Here is a 23993-nt window from a genome sequence, read left to right on the forward strand (position 1 = left end):
GATGAAGCTAATGCTACTTAGAATAATGCAAGATATGCAATTTATTACAATCCTACTTGGAGAGCAGTTGGCCATGCTGGAGCAAAAACTTGTAAAAAGAAGGCAAACACCTCAGGTGTTCCTACTCACAGATGGAAACTGACAAAGGCAAGGGAGGAAAACTAACCAAAATACAAACACAACCCACACCCCGATACATCTCATGGTCTGATGTGTGTCTTCCAGAAATCACTGACTGCACAGTTTGGGCATGGACCAGAAATGAAGATGAAAACAGTGGATGACAAAGCTCTGCTCACGAATTTGTTTTGACAAGGAAGCATCAGACAGAAGCCGCGATACCCAACCACATGGCAGAGAGAGCGAGGATGCTACGTCTGTGATGCTGCTGGCTGTCATAAATGGCACCGGGCTAAAGAATTCTGCATGTGTCAGGGGCTTAGGTTGGATTGTAAGGAGAAAGTAAGAGACATGGCCACTTCTCTACAGCTACGTTTATAATTTCAAAGCCGATTAAAAAAATATATATATTCGAGAGCAGAGGATTTACAAGCAAGCATCGACAAAAATGCTGTGTGAAAAAAAGAGAACCATGAATTGCCAGTTGTGGAAGTCTCTCTGAAGGAGAAACCATCCTTCAGTGTAAGGCTTTCTGGGCAAACGGCATAAAAATCGGTGTAATACCATAAACTGTAATGGAACCAATCTAGACTTGGGTATAACGAAGCCCTGGGGACATCCAACTTGCAACAACTGACTACACTGTGTTCCTCCAGCTGCATGCACAGGTGCTCAAGTTTGGAAGAGGCTGCTTAAGTCCACCTATTCTGCCTGGTCAAAGTATCTTGCTTTTGATGCAAAAACGTTTTAGGGTAATACAGTCTCATTACAGTTATGAAAGAAACAGCAAAAATCACAAATGCGGTTTCCATACTTAGAAATACAACTGCACTTTGAAGATAGCATTGAGCAAGGTTATTTTTTAAATACAGGTTAGCAATGGATCTGCTACAAAATCATTGGCAAATGAGATACTGAAAGTTCAGATGAGAAAAATAAAATGGCTTTAGCTTAGAAGTCATTTTAGTCCCATTTCTTCCCATGGCATGATGACTCTACCCAGGACATACACGCTACCCAAAGAAACAGAAAATACTTAGTTTTTGTTAATTGCTTGCTAAGAAACATGACAAAGTCCGTAACAGTGACGAGAGAAAGGGAAGTCAGAGCTCTAACAACATCAGTCACAGGATCCACAAACATGATTCACATCCTGCCAAGAGCAGATGTGGCAGGAGACCCCTGTGCACTGGACAGTGGAGGCAGCAGACACCAAGAACTCAAACAGCAGCAGCATTCAGGCTAGGATACAAGCAGGAACTGAAAGTTGTTGTGACCTTCCCAGCAGTAGCATTACATCTCTATGCAACTTCTTTTTGTCTCCCAGGTCTACCTAGGACCTTTTTTTTTTTTCTTTTTCTTGGGAATGCATTTTGACTCCCTCGTGGGGACCTTTCCTGGCTGGGATCCAAGACATGATGACCACGTGTAGCTTCTCTACTGATCTGAAATTCTAAGAGCACAATCTGACCAAAGATCTTTTCTCCATTTTCCAGGTTCTGAACAAAATGAGCTTTTCTTGCTGAATGCAGATGCACACATGCCTCCACCACCACAGATTTGTCAGTATGTAAGTTTTTCCAAAGATTTCTTCTCACCTTTATTCTGAAAGAAAAAAATCACCCAAAAGCTAGCATATGCCGTATTAATGTAAAACCCCTAGAGGGCAACTAAGCGTCAATTTCAACCTGCATAAATATTCAGCTCCTTAACTAGTTTACAGATTATGTAAACTATTTCCTTCAACCTTGTCTTTTTCCCCTCATTTAGAAGAAATGAATCCTTTTCATTCTCAAATCACATTACTGCTGCCTATTTAGTGTAAGTTAATCACAACGGCCCAACCAGAGACTGAGTGCTCAACCCAACAAAGCTCAAATGTGCACAGAAAAAGAATAAAGAAAACACATGCAAGGGCCTCCTTTAAACAAAGAGAAAACAAGCATATGAAAGTCTGAAATCACTTTCTTTGCATTAAAGCTCTTTATTACTCAGCCTAGTATTAATTTATTGCGTGGCATCTGCTTTCTTGTACAGAAGGTTGGTTGTGAGTCCCACATTTATGAATTTAAGTATAATGTAAGGATTATTTGCTTGTTTACCCCTACATACTATGGTTTCAACCTTCCATTCGGTAAGTATTTATGGGCAAACAGGGAAAAAAAAGTAATAAAGCAGGAAATAAGATAGCAAATTAGTCTGGCTCCAGTAAACAGTTTCATTTGCTCTTCAATCTTTAAGTAAAGTCCAGGTCTGCTGATAGCAGTGAAAGAAAAAAAGAGGAAAGTAATTAGTGCCATAAAAGTCACAAACCTTCATCCAATTCCAACAGTTCTCAAATTTTGAAGTGGTAACTCCTGTGTCCAGCTGAGTCTGTTTGTAATTACTTAGCAGGCATCAACTCTCTCCCTTTCTTCCCACCAAATCTTGGTGTGAGCTGAAGGATGCTGTTCGGCCTGTCCACATGTGCAAAGAACATGCAGACATTCATACTGCTACAGAAGACACTAACAAATCGGTGGGATTCTCAGGCTATATGGAAACAATCTGAAACAAGGAGGAAAAAATAGCTCAAAGGAATTTTTAGCAAATGCTCACAGAGATCAAGGGTTTCTACATAGTTTCTTTCAGAAGAACAAACACCCTCACACGAACTGGCAGCACAACCATCCATGTTTTACGCATAATAATGCCAGGTCACTTCATTCGTTTGTCAGTGTATTTACAGACCACAACAGTCCTTCAAAAAGAAACTATAATCATTGTTACAATTTATCCTTGATGTGAAATGCATCTTGCACTCCTTACCAGGGTGACAGAATTTGTTTTCAGACAAGTCAGGCTACTGCAACTCAAACATCAGGATAATGGACCGAGCAACAGCAAGTCTGCAACGTAGTGCAGCTCTGCACTGAGACCACAGCTTATTCATCAGAGTGAAAATATGTTTCTGAATGGTAAGCCTTGATTAAGAGAATGAGATCAGAATTAGGTTGCTGTTGTGGTTTAACCCAGCAGGCAACTCAGCATCACACAGCCTTTCACTCACTCGCCCCTGCCAGCAGGATGAGGGAGAGAATCGGAAACAAAAGTAGAACTCATAGGTTGAGGTAAAGGCTATTTACTAAAAGAGAAATGGAAGACAAACACAAAGAACAGTTATATATTATATATATATATGTTTATAAAACAAGTGATGCACAATTTCTCACCACTCGCTGACTGACACCCTACCAGTTCCAAAACAGAAGCAGCACCCCAGCCAATCTCCTCCATTTTAATAGCTCAGCAGGATGCCATATGGTATGGAATGTCCCTTTGGTCAGTTTGGGCCAGTTGTCCTGGTTCTGTCCCCTTCCAGCAATTTGTGCCTTTCTCAGCATCCTTGATGGCAGGGCAGTACAAGAAGCTGAAACATCCTTTGCTCTGTAAAGAACTGCTCAGCAACAACTACAACATCAATGTTTTATGAGCACTGTTCTTCTAAAGCCGTAACACAGAGTCACACCAGCTACTATGAAGAAGAAAACTCCATCCCAGCTGGAACCAGGACAGCTGCAGTAAGAGAACTCCCTTTGAAATGATGTAACAGTTTCTCATGCTCAACTAATTATTACTCAGAAGAGAATTTTATTCTGTAGTCATGCCAATCAGCATTTTCTATCATAGAAACAAATAATATATTTTTGTATTAATACTTTCAACTGTGCACATCCTTCATTGGCCATAGCAGTTGTGAGATACTAATTACATGGAACTAGCATATTTAACTTCAAAAAAAAAAAAGTTGTATCACATGCCATGTATTCCTGCACTGATGGATGGTTAAGCAGCCAGGATGAGAAGAGAAAAAGCTGAAATCACAGCAATTAGCCTGATTTACTATTATGCTGGGAGAATGTAGGCAAAGCAAACATTACCACTCTGTTAAATACCCCCCTTCTACAGAATTGTAGAAATTATTTTGGGGGAGTTTTAATTAAATGAGTATTCACTGCCCAACAATGAATGTCTCAAAGTTTATGCACAATCAGTAACTAGTATTTATACAAACTTGATAAGGTGAACAAGACAGTTAACCAAAACAGTGACTGTAATATACTGATTTAAAAACTGCTTGTTTCATAGTTACTGAACAAAACGTATCGTAATGTTACATATCAAAATAAATTGACAAGACAGCTTTTGCTAAAAGGAGGTGAATTCTCTTCCTCCACCATTCTCACTCCCCACAAAGGACTTAAAAGTTTCTCAAGCTGTTTTCAATGTACAAAATTCAAAAATAACTCACACGAAAATATAGATGTTTTTTATTTCCTGACGAGTTACATCAGAACAGCTTTCAAAAGGATAAGATGAGGACACTTGTTACAAAGCTCTCCAGAGAACTGAAGATTCCTTCGCATTGTTATTAAACAGTAATGACACGCTATCACATGTAGATAATACAAAATATTTTAAACTTAGAATACTGAATAGAGACATTGAAGACAGCACAGAATCTCTGAGTTTGGACCTACCCTGTTTAAAACACAAATAATTAAATCTTAGATTACAAAACCCAAACACCATACATTCTCTGATCCTATAAAAAACAGTGGTAAATTTCCTTTCATTAACAAAACACATGCTGTACATTAAGGTAATAAGGCAGAACAGTGCCTTAAAATAATGTAAGAACATTTGTAAGCATTATGTGCTGCCAGAATTTTATCCTAAACTTCCTGTCAGGCAAAAGGATATATCTCTTTGAATCCATAACAATCTATCTGCACTACAGTTCAGCATGCCAAATATTTTCTATCAGTTGACTTTTGCTTCCAAATATCTTTCTCATTGAGCTGTTGGAAAGAAATAAAGGAATATTTTCTGGCACGTCTGAAATAAAGTATAATGAGACTCAACCTTTGTGCAAGCTGCATTGGTCAGAGATGAGATGGCACACAAATCAGGCACAATCCTGTAGATGTTATTATTCCAAAAGCATACCCAGGGTTATATCATGGATAAAACAACGTTTGTGTAAATCCTGCAACACACAGATTTTCCATACTGAAGAGTATGTTTAGACTATGTTTTTGTTATGCTTGTAAATAATGAACAGAAGGCATACTGTAAGTTGTACACATTACGAAGCCTTACTAAGAAAAACACATTGAAAACATAGAGCAAAGAAACAAGAGAAAGAAATCAGAACAGATGAAGAATGACAAAGATTATTTATACCAGAAAAAATAAAAGGTATTTTTCATCACTGGCCTTATGAATTATTTTGACTTGGCTGTCAGATTCACTGTAGAAAATCCGAAGGCAGAAAAAAGAAGTGGGGCAATGAAGTATAACATTTGAAGCTGTTGACTGTGGTGGCACTTTTAGTGGGTATCATTTTCTTCAACTTAAAAGTTCTCCCTATAAATCTGAACATCACTTTTAATCTGGAGATACCAATGGTTTTTTGGGCTGCCTTCATTTTGCAGTGCTCCTGAAAACAACTCATAAACCTTAGGTTTCACCATCTTCCCTAAGCAATCTTAACGACTCCATGGTAGAAATCGTTCTGCAGGACAGTTACTGAAAAGGCTGCGCGCCCCCTTCCCCACCCCCCTTTTTTTTTTTTTTCCCCCTTTTCACCCTTTTTGCCTTTTCTGGATAAGCAGATTGTCTTATTTCTTCCATTCAAAGTGCTGCTTTTATTCAGACCACCACCAAGAATCTGTCCAATGTCTGAAGGTCTTCATGAGGATATCAGCATTTCAATAGCAGTCTGGTGGGGTTTTTTTTTTCTGTTTAGGGTAGGTTTTTTGTTGCTTGTTTTTTAATAGCACAAAAAACATTTTTTCAACTCAGTTCACAAACAAAGTACAGAATTAAGAACTCTGCTCCTTCAACTGCAGATTTCATAAAACATACACTGGTAGTGATGAGGTGCTGTGGATCAGGAGCAGGACACAATGCAAAGAATAGGAAAACTTCCTCTTAAAACACATAGCAAAGCTTTTAAAATTATCTACTTGTAAAATCCATACATGCAGCAGGCATACGGTGAAGATGTTTAATGTCATACAGAAATGCTATATTCAGTGAGGCTTTATGTCATTTTGTGAGCAACTGAATGCTCTGAGTGACAGTATTGACAGTACACTGAAGGACAGCATGAGTATTCAGAAGGCTCTTGATAGATTTGATCTGGAAAAACAGTGCAGTTCAGCAAGAACAAGAATTCTTTAACTGTAATAGTTTATATATGATATACACGTTTTGGTATGAATGTCATAGACAAAAACACTCTTTCCCAGGAACAATCAAAAGCACAAATACACAGTGAACAGTTTCATTTTCTCTGTGCCTATCTGTAACTGACACTGAGAGCATCAACGCCTTGACATACAAGGAAAAGTTGGACATCCTAAAACAAAATACCTTTGAAAACAAACAAACCAGTCTCTGAACGGTAAGAAGTAACTATGTGAGCAATCTGTCTCTACAAGCTGCAACATTAACCGGATTACAGATATACCAAACACGAGCACAAGAGAAGTCTTACAAGTCCAATTCAGCCCGGCATTCCTCACAGTGTTGGTAAGTATATCCAAGGGAAACCAACAGTTAAGCTTCAAGAAATCATCACGTAAACTCTTTTTAGGAAAGAAGTAAAAAGGCAGAACCCTAAATACTACAGATGTCTAAATGCCTACAACTTTTTCAATTCTTTCCCAGTACTGTGGATTTCAAGAGAAAAATCTATTTACCCCACTCCAAGTGCACACCTTGGAATCATCCACACCTCCAATGCTCTGTGTGTGTAGCTCTCATACTCCTTGTCCATCCCCCTCCACATTTTCTGACCCGTTGTGAAGCTTTTGATTCCTCACCCCAAACACTTCTCACCTTCTGTCATATGATCATATTTCATGTGAAGGTATCTATTCTGATCTTAGGCAGCACACATTCCAAGCTCTTTTTTTCAGCATGATCTTTCTTCTTTTTTTTTTGGACAGTGTTAAAATGTTACAAATAAAATTCAGAGGAATTATAATAAAGCACAAGCACTTTAAGGCCTTTTGTTTTGTAGCCTTTATTCCTCTCTCAGTCAGACCTGCAAATGGAACACTCTTCAGAGCAGGAATCTCTACCCTTTTCTTATGCAGCACCATGTAGACAATTACTGGAAAACAATTACAGTAACAACAAAATTAAATTAAATTTTGCAGCAGGGAAGAGGGATTATTTTTGTTGCCATTATTGAAAGTACCAGAACAACAACAAGCAGAAACACTGTTTTACTCAGCAACAGATAAAAGAGTTACTACTTAAAGCTGCATATTGTCAGTGTTGTTACCACAACTGTATATACTTAAAAAAAAGGACCTGAAGAACATCTCACTCCATTTAAACAACCTTTAGATTTAGATTCCACACTAAAAAGTTTAGAATGTTTAGCCCAAAAGAAGGATGAAAATTAGAGATTTCATTAACCACCTTCTGATGTTTTCAAACAAAAAAGCATGAAGAACAGTCAGACCACCACATCTTAAGAGTATGCCTACTCACTCAGCTACATTCCAACTTTATCTTGCTTTCTCCTGTTGCCTGACAAGGTTTATCCTTCCTGTCCTTTGTTGGAATTTGATTTAGGGGTGGTTTTTTTTGGGACTGCTCAGCTGATTCATAGTATTCTATGTAAATGCGTACCACAGATACAGCTCTCCAGTCTACAGGAAATCAAAACTACAACTCTAATAATGCACTGCCTTCTGACATCAAAGCCTGTTAGATGAATTTGCAATTATTGTTCTGAATCCCATTTAGCACAGCAGTAATTAGAATTTTTCCCCACTACCTTTCCCTGAACGTAATGCCCTCCTTAGAACACCAAAACACTGCCTGCAGTCCATTTGAAAGCTCGCTATTTATTTGGTTCCAAATACGCAGTAGCTGCTTTTTGACAAAACTAAGTTCTGTTTTCCACTGCTGCACCTAATGCTATCTATACAACACGTTCTGATGTCAGCAGTTGAAAAATAACCTATTTTCTGTATGAAAGTAACCCCAGGGTAACATTCATAATTCATACACAATTAAAATATTTATATATGTGCACAGAGAATATAGCACGACCTCTTAAAGCATTAGATTTATTTACACCAAGTGCTGAATGTCTTGTTGAATGCAATTCTACAGCAATTCTAAGAGGGGTTTACAATCCAAAACTGCAAAGCCATTGCTGAAGTACATCATTAAGAAAACACAGTTAATATGAAAGTTACAATTAGTCACACGTACTACTATTAACAATATGCACAACTTCGTCACAGTAATGTAATACTGTAGTACTCTAATACATAAACTACTGTGTTTGTAGTTTATCACCACCACCAATGATGAGACAGTAAAAAAAAAAAAAAAACCTACAGAATTCATTCTCATTTGTTGGCAGTAACAAGAACTGAAAGGGAAGAATCACGATGTATCAACTAGGAAAGAAAACTGAGGATCAGTAAATAGCACATCTAGCATCTAATAGAAGATATAAACATGGTCTTATTAAGAGGCTGCAATCATAACCTCTCTTTTTTGGGAGGATTCAAAAAGAATTTGACTATGTCTCTCCTAACCCTGCCAAATCAGTCAGCCAACAAAAGCATTCCTGTAAAGTTGATCCAAACACAACCAAACAGCATAACATTGATGTCAAGGGAAGTTTGTCCTTCCGTCTTCGTAGCTTGCACCAAACCAATCTCTGACATGGAATCAGCTATTCAACCTAACAGTATGGAACTTACCAGTAAGAGAACTCACAATAATTTGATCACATCAAGGCAATCTTAGCCTTGAAGAGCTAAACACAAAAGATAACCCAAACAGATAAAACTGTTTCAAAGTCAGAGGACGCACATCAGTGTTAGTGTGCTTCCCAAAAGAAAAAAGCCCAAAGAAAGAGTATCAAAGAAGAGACTGACGCACTTTTCACTACTGGGCAAGGAACCTCCAGGTACACAAGCAGTAGCAACGGAGACACACGCAGTGAGATAGATTTGACAGGCAGTTTGTCAGCATGCAGTGACATGACTAAAAAGTGGAAACAACTGCTGAGGAGGATTTGGGCCTTGGTTCCAAGTCCGACATTTCCAACGATCCAAGAGAGGTACAAAAAAGATGATTGTTTTTATACCTCCCTTTCACACATATATATTTCACACTATAAACACAAGGTCCGAAAGAACAGTTTTTCTCCTGTAATGTGATAATCAGCACCACAATGCAATACTTTCTCTACTGTGACGATTTGCAGAAGCAGCTATCCTGTTGTTCAAACTTCAGCAGTTCACTTGGTCAGTGCTTATCATGGGTAGTACTGCTCGTGCATTACTGTAATGCAAATTCACACAGGCATCCCCTATTTAAACAAGCATTTGTTAATATCCTGTATTAATATATTTACGATGGGATGAGAAAACAATTTGAAATTTGGGATCTTTAATGGAAACCAATGACATCTTTAATTTAAGAAAACCAAAAGAGTGGACACAACATAGACAATCTATCAAGGTATGAACTCCAAGCTATCGCCATCACTTTAGTGTCTACGCATAACATTTTGTAACAGGTAAGAGAAACAAAATTAAGACAGTGCTTGTAGGATGTGGCAACCTGGCTGAAATTGATATTCATTAGAGTACTCTTTGCATGAATAGGAGCATTTGGACTCTGTGGTCTTTATCAGAGCCCCAGCTGGTAATGGTTGAAGGTTAATGCCTTACTCCATTCTGTTCAATTTTCTTTCCTAATTAGTCCTCCAAATCTATAGCTGTGAGCACCAAGTGTCTGTGCTCAAAAGAAACTAATTAATGCTAGCAAATTAGATCAAGTCCAAAGATCCAACAGCCAAACTCTTAAATGCTCCTTGTTAATAGGAAGTGTAGCTGTCAATAACTGCTGTTGGTGGCTATAATGAGGCCTCTTTCTTTCACTGAAAGTGATTTCATTTCTCTTTGTCCCTGTAAAAGCTGTTCCATTCCCTAATAAAAAAATAAAAAAAGACCCTACACAACTAAGTTGCAATGGTAAAGCTAGCAGTATGACCCACTTCTTGTGATCAGCTGGATTGAAATGACATGAAGGGGAGAAGGAAAAAAAAAAATAATCCCTCCCCAAACATTTTATTGGAAGTCCTAACACTAGTTAGAATACTTACTATTTCCATCACCAAGCAACACAATATGCTCTCATATTTCTTTTCTATGAAACCTTCTAAATCACCTTTGTTTAGTTAATACTGTAAGTATCATTCAAAAAAAAAAAGACATCTATGATCTCATTTCTTCAAATTGTAATTTACATATAGCTGTTCTCTCTGCTCAGTTTGTTGGAGCAAGGCTCAATGTAACATAATCCCTCTAGAGATTGTATTAATTCACTCACATGCTTAAATGTGATGAGAGTAAATGTTTGTTGGAAATATATCAACCTGAATCTTTTCCTAAAATAAAAGCTATAGTGCACAGACAAAAACATCATGAAAATTCAGCATCTTATCCTCAGGAAGACCAAGCAGGTGAAAACACCTACCAATTCATTACCAGTACTAAATATAGCTGTAGCACTATCAAAACTATCCATACTGTTTAAATAGCTGACAACTACACGGTGTGTCAAACAGAAATCTCAATAGCTTCATACAAGGTGAGAGGTTTGCACAATGTGACTATACTCTACTTCAATAAGCAGAAAATAAACACAGCAGAGGATAACATTTCTCCCCTTTTCTATCTGCAATTTTGTCACTCGGTTTTCTCTGAAAAAATGAAGTTGTAGGCGACAAGGCAGCATTGTTTTGCTCCGCCCACAGAAAAAGGGTATTCCAGTTAAAGTTTATGACTCCTCCCATGCAACCTTTTAGGCTGTCCATCAAATTCTCATCAATGAACAAAAGCATGTGTAAGAAATGTGCAGTCACAGCATCTCAATAAAAATACTACCAGGAAATGCCATGCTATCTCACTGATTGTTATCAGTTACTTGATCTTTTTGCTTCGGTCAATTAGCAAATGATTATATTTATATACATTCCTTACATATGTGAATTTCAAAAAGATTATATTTTCCACTGTGTAGTTCAGCAGGTGAGCAAAATTCAGTTATCTTTTGTTTCAATTTGCTTCAAGAAAATAAGTTTGATCAATATTTTTAAATATGAGCTGCCATTTAATTTCCTGATGCCACCAGCCTTAGCACCTGCCAGTGTTAACCTCAGAACAGATTATAGATACCAATAGGTTAATTGTCTGCATCAGTTAAGGAAAGTGAGCAATACCACTGAGTAGCATATCAAGCTGAAATTCACTGCTTTGTATATTTCAGTACTTGCATTTCTTATAAAAGAACATATGTACACCTACATATACACACACACACTTTTTTTTGGAAGGACAAATACCTAGGCATGTACGTAGGCATTTTAATGTGCAGCATCAAATATACCTCAATCAGAAATTTCTTCCTTTTTATGGAGTTTGATTTGTCAGGTGTAAGGGTCACGGTCGAGAGCAGGTGGCCCCTACGGGGACAGAGATAATGTCAGTGACAGGACTGTTGAGTAACTGCACATTATCAAAACTCTGGTTGACACTGGTCATGCTCTACTGTAGAGAAGCCTGCAGTAGTGTTGCGTCCAATCATTTTCACTAAGTATCAACACGAGCCCTGAGGAGGAGAGGGCTAATGGGGAACATGGAGAATGGGAGGAGGGTGACTGCCTGGAAATGTCCATTTCCAGCCACACTTTCCAAAGCAATTTCTAAAGCATTGCCAAGTATCTTAAGAGATTTTTCAGGGCAAATGGATTCACATTGCTAATTACTTCCTACAGACACCAGAACCAACGTACGTATGCTCCAGAGAAGATTCCCAACTCACCACAGGAGGAAAACCATCTTCCTTTTGTCTCCCTCTTATACTAAAAAAAAGTACAGAACATCCTGTCCTCTTGGCCAAATTAATTCCTCCCATAACAAACTTCAAACAAGAAACAGCCGCATTCTTATCTGCAGAGTTGTAGGCAGGATCAAGTGTTGAATAATCCAAACTGCTTCCTTTACCTCACTGCCTTCCTAATAGCAGAATCAAGCTAATCTGATGTAGCTATTCCTGTACTCACTGTGAAAAGCATATAGCTCAGTTACCAAAACAAATCCTGGGAACCTGACAGAAGACATCTGCAAGTCTCTCTTGCTGTGAAAGGCCCAAACCCACTCATCAGTAGCAGTCGCCAAAACGAAAAAGACAAAAAAGAAGTTTAGACCAAAATCTTGTCACAAGAAAAAAAAAAAAAGTTTGTGGGGTTTGGGAAGGGAGGGAGAAGTATTTTCTAACACAACAAATACACATCACTTTGAAAAAAGTAAACAAAATTAAAGTCTCATGACTGCCTCAATGACCAGAGTACTTTCTTTTGGGGATCTAAACCTAAGACAACTTTAAAACCAAAATCCGTAACTTCTAAAAGCATTTCTGCTTGTTCCAAGACAAGCTATTAAAAACCAAAATTAACTCAATGTACAATACTTACAGTACTATGGTTTATATATTTCTGTCCTGATGGGGTTCTTCTCTACCTCACCCCGAGGAGTTAGAAATTTCAACATCAGTAACTCTGAACTGCAGAATAAGTACTCTTAAGAAATGGCACAAACATTTATTGTGTACATAGAATTAAAACCAACCAAAGCTCTTGCAGTTTTTTGGTGAATGTTCCTGGTTTCACAGCAGAGAGAAGTCATGGAAAGAAGAGCACAGGAAGCTGAAACAGCAGATGTTTCAGAAAGCTTAAGACAACCTTTCCAAGAGATGAATTGAGATTCCTGATATTTACCGATTTTAAGAAATCTACTCAAAATTTAGATATTATAATTGCGAATTAAAACTAGAAACTTTCAAAGTAACACAGCTTAATAAATTATTTTATAAAAGGAATGGATTCAGAAACAGCAGATAAGCACTCCTTTTAGCTACTTAAGTTTGTAATCACCTCTATTATATGCCAAGAATACACTGACTGAATTACAGGGGTATAACATGAGGCATGCTAGCATCTGCATAAATACTCTGAAAAGTTCCTGCATGACAATGTAACGTGGTTGTTTTGTTTGTTTGACTACATTTAAGAAAAGTACTGCTCTCTGTATGATACTTTAACAGTTTCATGTACATATACTTAATGGACATTAAGACAATGAGGCATGTTGGCAACCTGGTCATGACAAATTCATCTGTGTTCTTCAAAAAGCATGTTTATTTTCTTACCAAAACTATTAACACAGTAATTTTCACTAAGAGTGCTTGAATCTTAAGCACAGGGCAGAGAAATTATTCTGCAATTCAGATGTCCTAAATTCTCAAGGAACATGCAGCACTTACAAGCATTGTACTGCAACAATTTGAAAAAAAAATCAAAATAAATTTCAACAAGTATAATGAAATATGGCTGGTTTACTTACTTGTTTTTAAAAATTATCTTTAAAATGGACACATTTTCATGATTATGTCATCCCTAAGCTACTCTGCTAAGCTAACACAACCCAGCACAGCAACGGGTCACCCATGTAATCATGCTGGCATAGCAATATCACCTCTTGAGTTAACAAAACCTTTTCTTATTTATTCTTTTTTATTGTTAACCCTTGGGGTTTCTTTTCTCTGGATGCCTCCTGAACACGTGCTGGACAGGCTGTCGCTGCTCACATTATTAGCTCTGATAAGCACACATCTCTAGGTGGTATAGCTGCAGGCTAAGGTAACGGCCTGTATACAGATGGACCCCATGCTCATGCAGAGAACTACTGAATGTACAGGGGCTCCCTGTAGGGACAGACAGGAAGCTAGCACGACCAAGAAGACTGTAAAAGCCCATTTGAAGAATAGCTTTTTCTCCTATACTAACAATATATTTATCACAATTCCCTAGAGACAAAATGAAACAAAGGTATACTAAAAGAAGTTGGTCAAACAAAATTAACACAGAGTAGAAGAAACAAGAACAAGTTAAACAAGTAGCTGTGCTACTTACCGTAAACAGCACCAGTTCATACATGCTATCTTCTATAGCACAGAAACTGGCTGTCAGGAGTTCTGACTACTTAATTGCACAGCTTAAGCTCCTAGTTTGTAATTGTTTACAGGCAATGTTTTTTATGCTATTTCCCATGATTAACACTATCCTCCTGTCCTAACAAGACACATTCATTCCGGCAATCATTTCACAGTGGATTTGAAATTCTCCTGACAAAACTGTTTAACCTTCATTTCCCATGAGTTGCACTCCATGCCTGTATAGATTGAAAGGAGTACAACAAAATAGAAGTGATACCTTTTTTCAGAAGAAATACGAATGTAGATTTTGTTCACTCATTTAATTTAAAAAATGCACTGGAAACACTCAGCTTCCACCTCTAACTTTCAAGAAATTTCATCAAAACTGGCTTAGAGCTAAGAGAGAGACAGGATTATTTTCAGGATTTTTAACTCACATCCCCTTTCAATGATCCACATCACTAATATTACCAATAAGTAATACACAGCTTGATGTTGGTGCCTTCCTTTGGTCAAAACAGTATCAGAAGGACACACAGGATAAATGAGGTGTCTCAGGGCAACAGTGAGTGATCCACAAGGTAAAAGGGGTGACAGCAGTACCCTCAGTCGTCTGCTTGATTTCAATACACTGTGATGCACAGTAGTTTGCGTGTGCCTGGTTAAGTTGATTTATGGATTATACTATATGGTTGTAACTAAATCTAATTCTCAGAAAACAGATGTGTAGTTCAAAAAAAACTTCTGTAAAGAAACTGTGAATTGAAGATTGTGAAAACAACACAATCACAACCAAACACAAAAATGGCAGAGTTGATACTTACTCTAGCCCTAGTTAGAGCTTGTTGTCCAGACACCTCACAAGGTACAAACAATAACAATCTAATCAGTGTTATTTAAAGTCACAATACCAAATCCAGTACTTCACTTTCCTACTAGGCCTCATAATTGAAGTCTACTAGACTATTCTAATAGCAAAAGACTAAAAGCCACACACCTTCAGGGAAACACCCGTGCTTAAAAACCAATGACTTGGGGGAAGAACTGTGCAAGTGTAACCACTGACAGAGCAGCTGCTTTCATGGGAATAAAAAAAAAAAAAGGATTCCTGAAAAAGGTTACAGACAACACCAAGCATTCAACTTTTCCAAGGCACTACTCATCGTCAGGTGTTTGCAGCAAACATGTTGGAGCCAGAAGAGCACAAAGTGTAGCAGGATGTCAGCAGTGTAGTTATCTCTATCAAAAACAACCAGCAGAATCCGTACAGGACTATGCAGTGAGACACAAAATACCATGAAAATCTTTCACACCACGGGGAGGTTTGCTGGTTATCTTGCAACAGAGTGCTTAAAAGAGTTGTCAAACTTCAAGCATTCTTTTTTTCTTGGCTTTTGTTTTATTATTTTTTGTCTTTTTGTGTAAAAGAAATAAGTGTTGCAGATTTGCTGACCTTTTCTCTGATGACAGGTGGCTGTGAGTAGTTTGCAGCCTGGCAGACATATTCAAAAGAAATAAATAAACCCACTTGATGTGTCCCTTCAAGGTGAAGTTGATGCTTCAGCAAAGAGGGAGAAAGTAACTGCTTTTCAAAAGACACTTGTGCTATGGAGAGATCATTTTGAAAATGGATGTTTAAAAATGCATCTGCTGTTATTGACTGTTTCTGAAAACAGTGCAAGTGTCTCACCTATAAAACCCTCTGATATGTCTGTATGGAAGCCAAATTTTCCAACCTATTTAAAAATCACAGAAGAAGTTTCAGCAGGATTTGAACCCATCTGTTAAAGATATAAATGTGTAACACAATCTGATTAGCTGATTTTATCTTTATTGCATTCTTTTTTAATTTCTATTTTTGCACGTTTCATAATGTACACAATACACTATATAGGGAACATATTTATAATTAATTACTAAGTCCACATATTTTGGATACAGTGCACTCACACTTTTTTTTTTAACCAGTAATGTTTAAAAGAAACTAAAGAATATCAAAGCAGAACCCGTCAGCCTAAAAGAAATTCTGTCTAATGAGGTATCTCTGTGCACATACCTCACTAAAGCACTGATGAGGGAAAGGATACACTTTGTTAATAAATATATAATAATAAAGGAGGCCGAACCTGCAGGGTCACACAAAGCAATTTCATCTACACAAGCATCAAATAATACAGACAAGTAACTCTTGCGTTTCCCCTCATGGCACGATCCAAATCAAAACATGGAAAGTTTTCTATCAATCAGAACCAATCAAGACTAAAGTTCTCTTGATAAACACTCCACACTACCAAGCAGCCAAGGCCAACACGGCAGATCTAGATACAGACTGCATAATTGGTTTCACAGCAAGCATCAAGATGCTGACCATACATATTCATTCTCTGAAAGTCTCCAAAAACAAGGATTATGTTCACGGCACAGAAGTGAATACATCAGATCTCCTGATGTATATTTGACTCTTACCTTGCACTTTATCTGAACACAGCTCCTTAGCTCGCTCTCTCATTATTTGTGGAATCAAGACATCTTTTTCTACATGTCTCAGCTTAGAATTCTCTGCAAGAGAGACAGAAACAAAAATAAAAGGAAGATGTTATTTTTTTAAGGGAGAAAAATCAGTCTACGGAAATAACACTGTTTGTAGAACAGATACTAAGATATAAAATCTGTCACAAACCAACAGCAGAAAATACCATGGAAGAACTACATGTAAAAGCAGGAAAGTCCCAAGATTTGAAATGACTCATATCCAGGCACAAGCATTATCCTGAACATTTTCTGTTGTGCTCAATGTGCAAGATGAACCAAAAATAATGAAAGAAATTAAAAAAATCTGGTGGCACTTTCTCCTTTGTACCTTACTAAATGAAACATCTGCATAAAGACAGCACAGAGATTTAGAGTTATGTTTAATTCAAGATATTAACATTTTTCTATCTGTGTTATCTAAACAATCCAAGCTTTTTAGCTTATGTAATAAAGCAAAGAAATAAAGCATGTTGAAGCAGAATCTAAACTTGTGTTACTACATGGAAGACTTCGGTTCTTTGAAAAGAAACACAAACAACCATTCCCTTAAACACAGCATCAGTGAGTTTCCTCACTGAGAAAATCAACACGAGAAAACACTGATGCCTGAATTCTGGATTTAAACATAGAGCTGTGGTTTGCATGCAGTTGCCTCTGAACAGAATTCAGGTCTATGGATGAGAAGTACAACTACTCATAACAGAGATCACTTGGAACTGCAATAATTTGTTTCTAGATCAACTCTTCAGAACAAAGGGGTGAGAATTTAAAAAAAAACTTCTACAGCAAAAGAAAGGAAATAAAGTCTCTTATGCAGCAAAAATATTAAACACAAATTCATTTCCTTTTATGCTCTGATTCTCATGACTGAGAACAGAATTATAATTAAATACAATTCTGACAGTTCTTCAGAGTATCAGTACAAGTACTGCACAGAGCATTTGTACAGTAAAATGTAAGGTGTCATAGAGCTTTAAAGCACATCTCCTAAGAAGCAGGACAAGTAAGTTCAGCCAAATGGTAAGGCAGAAACAGCACCGCTGAACTACATGCCTCAGCTCTACTTTGAGCAACTTCAGCCAAAACAAGCTGGCACTCCTACAGTCCTGCCCTATCCCAGTGCCTGCAGTGCTCTTCCCTCTGCACCCACAGATGTTCTCTGCAGGCCTGCGGACTGAAAAGGGAAGTGAATTTGATTGGACACTGAATAAATTTCTTGTCATGCAATTTTTCAGCTAGATAAATTTCCCAGTCTATTTCACTATGAAACTTCAGTGGTCCATGAGAAAGAACTGTGCAAGAGCAGGAACAAGGGTAGGGAAGGTTACAGCTACCACAAGCACCACTGGCTCAAACCACAGCCTATGCCTTTATTTTTTCTTTGTTAATGGGACATCAGCTGCCACCAAAGCAGAGAATTAGGCAGCCCCCAGTTGGCACTGTGCACCCTCATCACATCAGCACCTGTGGGCAACTCAGACACAGGGCAGTGTCCTGTAAGAAGAACCAGAAGAGAGCAATGACAGTCATTTAAAGGCAATTAAGGAACAGTAAAAAAGAAACAAGAATGAAGACCACTCATGGTCTCATATACAGGAGCTTTTTTCTTCAAAGGTTTATTGGTATCAGCTTTTAAACCATAGGAAGCACAGGCAATTCAAATCATTTTATACAGCCAAGGTGGTAGATTTCTGCACCCACATGCATCTGTATCTCCAAACAGGTCGAAAGGAGATGTTCAGCTTGAGCAGCACTGTATTTACTCATGATTTTCAACTGCACTGTCTAAAGCATTTTAATATTCTTCTTTGATTTTAAACTACTCATTATATCATATGAATGGCAATTTTCAGTCAGGGACTTCAAAAAGCGTTCCTGAAGTTGGTATCCCTAGCATTTATACAGAACATCAAACAAAAATAAGGTGCAAATATTAACAATATCAGATACCAGATAGAAAAAGTCTGTGTGTGGAATAATCGTATTTCTGGATAGTAACCTGTAAGCGCTTACAAAGAGTTCAACATCAACCTAACTACATCAGCTCTGCAGCTAACATTACATGGCAAGAACTTTCAAAGAAATAACACCTTAGAAGCAAGACTTCATCAAAAAACATGAGACAGTCATGATGTGAAGCTACCAATTCCTTTTGCCTTTTTTCAACTGTATTAGATTTCCTAGAATAATAAGTAGTGTTTTCCCTTTAGATAGTTCACTAGCCTGCACTAAGAAATATATTTCTTATTCTAATACCAGATTTGCTGCCAACTCGTCCCAACGCAATCTGCATTGCAATACACCTACTATGTTTTCTGCCTACTGTTTTATTTTTTCTTCAAAATATTAATAGAATTATTAAAGAATAATAGAATTATTCCTAAAAAGAATAATAGAATTATTCCTAGGCTTTCTTACAGTTTGCTCTTCTTGTTAGAGAGTTGATACCTTTGGTTCCTATCGACCACCTTCTGCACTCTGCCTGGTCTTCCGCACAGGCTGCTTGAGATGTTCTCAGCATCTGGCTACAAAATGTAACAAGAACAAATCTGGCTACAAAATCTAACAAGCAATTGGTGCAAACTGCATCAGCGCACTCCAGAACGCTGCCGCTTCTCACAGGGACGTGGAACACAACGGCTCAAAGATCTAAGCTTGCAGTTGCCAGAATAAAAGACACAAGGACAAAATCAATAGAAAACTAAGTATCCCTCTGAAAGGGAAACTATTTTCCATGCCACTTCAGGGTACTGTAAAGAATTAAGGGTAGAGATTACAAAACTATGAGATGCTCCTATTCCGTGAAATATTGAGAACAATTTTAAAGCATTTCTTTTCTTAACACAAATAAAATCTGGGGGTTTTGGTAAATTTCAATGCCTGAAACAGCTCTGATTGTATACAATACATAGGACACAAGGCTACATTTGCAATAGTTTTCTGTGGTTGATTAAACCCTCAGCTGCAAAAGCTATCTAGTGCCATGGAAAGCCAAGGATGCAACCATTCTGTTTAATGGTTTTCATTATTTTTCTATAAATGACAAAAAAGCAAGGAAATATGTGCATCAGTAGGATGCAAGCACTAGAAGAGTAGAGAATACACATTGCTCCCTCTGCACTGAAGCTGGGAAACAAGGAGATGACTGAAACACTCTCTTTGCCTTCTAGCCTCCAGCTATAGGATCCAGGGAGGCCTGGAGAGAAGACCACAGCACAGGCCTGTGTAATGGACAGCAAGCCTTTAAGAGGACAAGAGACAGAAGGAACATGAAGCTACTTTACAATCTTAATAATGAAAGGAACTCTAGCAGCTTGTCATACTGAATAGAGGGCTATTACAGAAAGGAGATACCAAGATGAAATCTTTCCTTGAACAACGACGCAGTGTAAATTTTATTACCTCCCTGCCTCACACCTATAGCATCCAACAGGAACTGCATTAAGCAATTCCAACAGAAGTTTTTGGAACATGCATTTCTGGTTACTCTGCTTGTAATTTGGATGTCCTTGGTTGTTCATCTAGTGACTTTAAAAAAAAAATAATACTAACTCAAGCTAATACTAGTACTACATTAGGTGATTCAATAAGAAACAATATGGCCTTTCAATAAGAAAGTATAAATGATGAGCTAGGCAATGAGTAACAAGTTAACAAAATGCATTAAATTCAGGGGTTTAATCTTTTTTTGTATCCCTCGACAAAAACAATCCATATACTGTAAAGACAGCATGCAACTATTGTGTTTTACGAAGCTCATGGCTTCCTATGAGCTTATTACAAAGCTGACTGGAAAGTATACTTTTCTTAATAAAAGAAACAGCAGTGCAGTGTTAATTGTATGCTTACAGGCAAATGTTTCTTTCATCAGACTACTGGCTCCAAAGCCCACGTCAGACTTACTTTAGTTGCACGTCAGTTGCATTTAGAATGGGCAAAGAGCTATGGCTTATAACTCCTTCAGGAAAAGAATGCATTCAAGACTTTCATCGCTGCTACTGTGCCTAGCTTCTCCAACCTGGATTAAACAACAAGTTAACATGAATTCACACAAGATCTGTAAGTCATGTGCGTATATGTGCACCATAAAAATAGTCATCAAAAAAGGTCTATATCACTGAGTATGTTACCAATTACCTGAAGCCTCTATTCTATATCAAAGTCACACATCATCACAAGAAATTTAGAGAGAGATCTATTAAAACCACAGGCAGAAAAAAAGCAGGTGCTTCCAAAAGTCTTGGAAGATCTTCTCCTGCAATTGTAGTTTTTAAAAAACGCCTCTTGAAGATGAAATTAATACTCCCTATACAGCCCTATAACCCGTGAAGGAACTCCTGCGCCCTTACTCCAAGAAGTTCACAGGGCCAAAATGACAAAACAGTTTCAGCATACTCCTTTAAAATTCTGTCCCACAGAAACATTCGGGATCCAGCTAAAGGCAATGAATTTCACCAGTCCGAAACATGCAGTGTAAACCAGCTCACGATGGACCAGGAGCGAACATTTTCCCGCATACCTGAAACACCACGTCTGGTAACTTCATTTGCACGTCAGTGTTCGCAGAGGAATTGGGAGTCTTAAGTACTTTGCTTTCTACCAAGGTTTTAAAGTACAGAAGGACAACATAAAGTGAGAGAAGTGTTACAATCCAAGCAAAGTAATGTATGTGATATCCTGAAATCCTGATTGAAAAGCAAAAGAGGCTGATCAGCTCAGTTTCTTTATACATTAGCCTTTTTTTAAAGCTGTATATGAATAAATTTATTTGTATTTAAAAAGTTACAGATTTTGAGATTTCTCTATCTAACATTCACATCATTTTAAATTAAGATGGAGTACAGGGATGACAACACCAGGGAAAATTTCCAAAGCTTTAACTTCTCACCATTCTATCATCACCTCAAAGTCAATTTTCACCTTTTTCACTGGCTGAATTTGTTATCTTACATTTTGCTTTGGGGCTCATGTGTTCTAGCAGTATGGCAGTACTCGATTGCAAGAATACTGTTCACTAAAAATGAGCAATGGTTGTATTACAGTCTGTAATATCTAGAAAGAAAAGGACAAACAAACCTGACAGAGCACACTTGTTTGTTAATTACATGTGGCTTCCAAATGCTCATACATCAACAGTAAAGCCAAGCCTGGAGTTGCACGTGGAGATTTTTGACACAGGGTGGTTTGGTTGTTGCTTTTTTTCCACTCCTTATCACATAACATAGCCAGGACCCAAAGAATCAAATGCAGATCGGGGCTTAATATTTACTGTGCTGGTTCATTCATGCTGACTTAACTACTGCACAGGAATAGCAGAGCTGCCAGTTAGGAAAACTTAGGGTGTGAGCTACTTAAAAGGAAACCAACCCAAATCCCTTCAGACAACTGTAGATGAGAATTCCAGCAAAATACACAAAATAAGAAGGCAGTAACAACAATGCATGTTACTACTTAGAATTCTACTTGTTCTGAATTCTATTCCTTCTGCATTATTCACTTGTTAAACTGATGTAAAATATCTCTAAACACAACTTCTCATCACTTGAACAAAGACACTAGGCAGCAACTATTTCAGAATCAAAATACACATTTTGTACTTCCTGAGACAGCAAAAACTGACATTGCCACAATGCAGCTGGATTCCTACATACAAGGCTTCATGCTTTTTACGTGAAGCCCAAACATTTGAGCACTCCTGGTCTAATCTGGTCACAAAGGTACAACTCCTACTACCCCACACCCTACCTAAGAAGGGATGTTGTTCAAGAACGTGCTGCTCACTTCCACCTGGAAAACAAAACAGAGGAAGGTCCACAAACATCACAGACTATCCAAAGAACATATGCCAAAACAAACACATCACATAAAGTAGACCTAACCGGTGCATTACAGAACTTTGTATCCATTCAAAACTGAACCAAGAAATCAGTAACCAAGTGCAAAGTAACCTGCATTTCGATGAAGACGAGGCACAGGAAAATCTATAAACCATTGAAACCTCCAGTCACTAACAGAGGAGATGCCAACGACACTAAGAATGGCAAGAGTATGACACACTCCTCTCTTCTTTCATGCAAACCTTGAAAATAAAAGTTTCATTAAGAAATCCTGCCTAACATCTTTAAGGAATTGAATATTTAGCTCTTCAATCACTTTTTTCAAGGCATAGTTGAATAGTTTATCTGGCTGTGCAGTTTACATCTTTCATTTCAGATAACAAAGACCACACATGAATTAAGAGAAAGTATTTCGAATATCAGGACAAAACACCATTCTTTTGTTGGTTTTTTTTTGGTTTTTTTTTTTTTTTCTAATGAAAATGATGATTAAAAAAGAAGACAAAACAATGCCTACCTTACCCATCATGATTTCTGCACTAACAGATTTAATGAACAATCAGCACACAGCAAATGAATCAATGGAGACCTTAAAAACTAATATCGCATACATATGATCCGAAAATACAAGTAATCATTCAGTTTGCCAAAAGTTGCACAGCATGAGGCATTTTGACATGGAGAGAAAACTGAGAGCCTTTTGGTTACATTAACAAAATTACTGAAGATGTTTTTCTGGATTTTAAACTCTAAAGGATCCTTTCAAACTATTCAGCTGGAGAGTCCCAATACATCATCCATGTCTTAGCTCTTTTCCCATAAAAGTTCTCTATAATGGGCAGTTAAACAACTTCAATGCATCACTATTATTCTTTCCATTTACATTTCTGACACAGGCCAAAGACACTAAGAACATCAGAAAGGTCAATCTGATGTAACACCCTTCTCGATGGTAACTTACGTTCTTGATTACCAGTGTTATGTAAGGACGTTTTTGTAATTACAAGGTGAAACTGTTCTTCCTTTCTCCTGTAGAATTTTCTCCTTGTAATTTGACATTGCTGTTTCTCCCATTATTTCTCCCTATCTTTTGAAGCTATGAATACGTATCCATAATTCTTCTATTTCTGTTTTACTGTCCATGGCATTTCAAAACAAGCCCCAACCATTCTAGAAGGCCAGTTCAGTCCTTTCACTGATACATTATTACTGTATTTAACCACCCTGATTTTCAAATGACAAGACACTCAGACACTTCAAGCAACTTAAGATTAAGTCCCTACGTTTTTAAAGCCCCTAAAAATATCCAGGGTAGGTGCCAAACCTTGCATTGCTTATCCAAACTACTATCAGAAACCTCACTTTTCTCTTTAAGCATTTGTGAGTTCTCAGAAAGGGATTCAGACATCATTATTT

At 37.6% G+C, this 23993-nt stretch overlaps 1 protein-coding gene across 1 annotated transcript in view; it reads right to left on the bottom strand.

The window, feature by feature from the left end:
• CMC1 (C-X9-C motif containing 1) overlaps positions 1-23993 on the bottom strand; it is a 42150-nt gene that overhangs the window by 16171 nt on the left and 1986 nt on the right. The window contains exon 2 of the mRNA XM_042888125.1: positions 16675-16767. Coding sequence (XP_042744059.1) covers positions 16675-16767 — 93 coding nt within the window. The remainder of the gene's footprint in view (positions 1-16674; positions 16768-23993) is intronic.

This window comes from Lagopus leucura, unplaced genomic scaffold, assembly GCF_019238085.1.
Source record: "Lagopus leucura isolate 7727_CA_CO unplaced genomic scaffold, USGS_WTPT01 Super-Scaffold_100157, whole genome shotgun sequence".
NCBI classification, from domain to species: domain Eukaryota; kingdom Metazoa; phylum Chordata; class Aves; order Galliformes; family Phasianidae; genus Lagopus; species Lagopus leucura.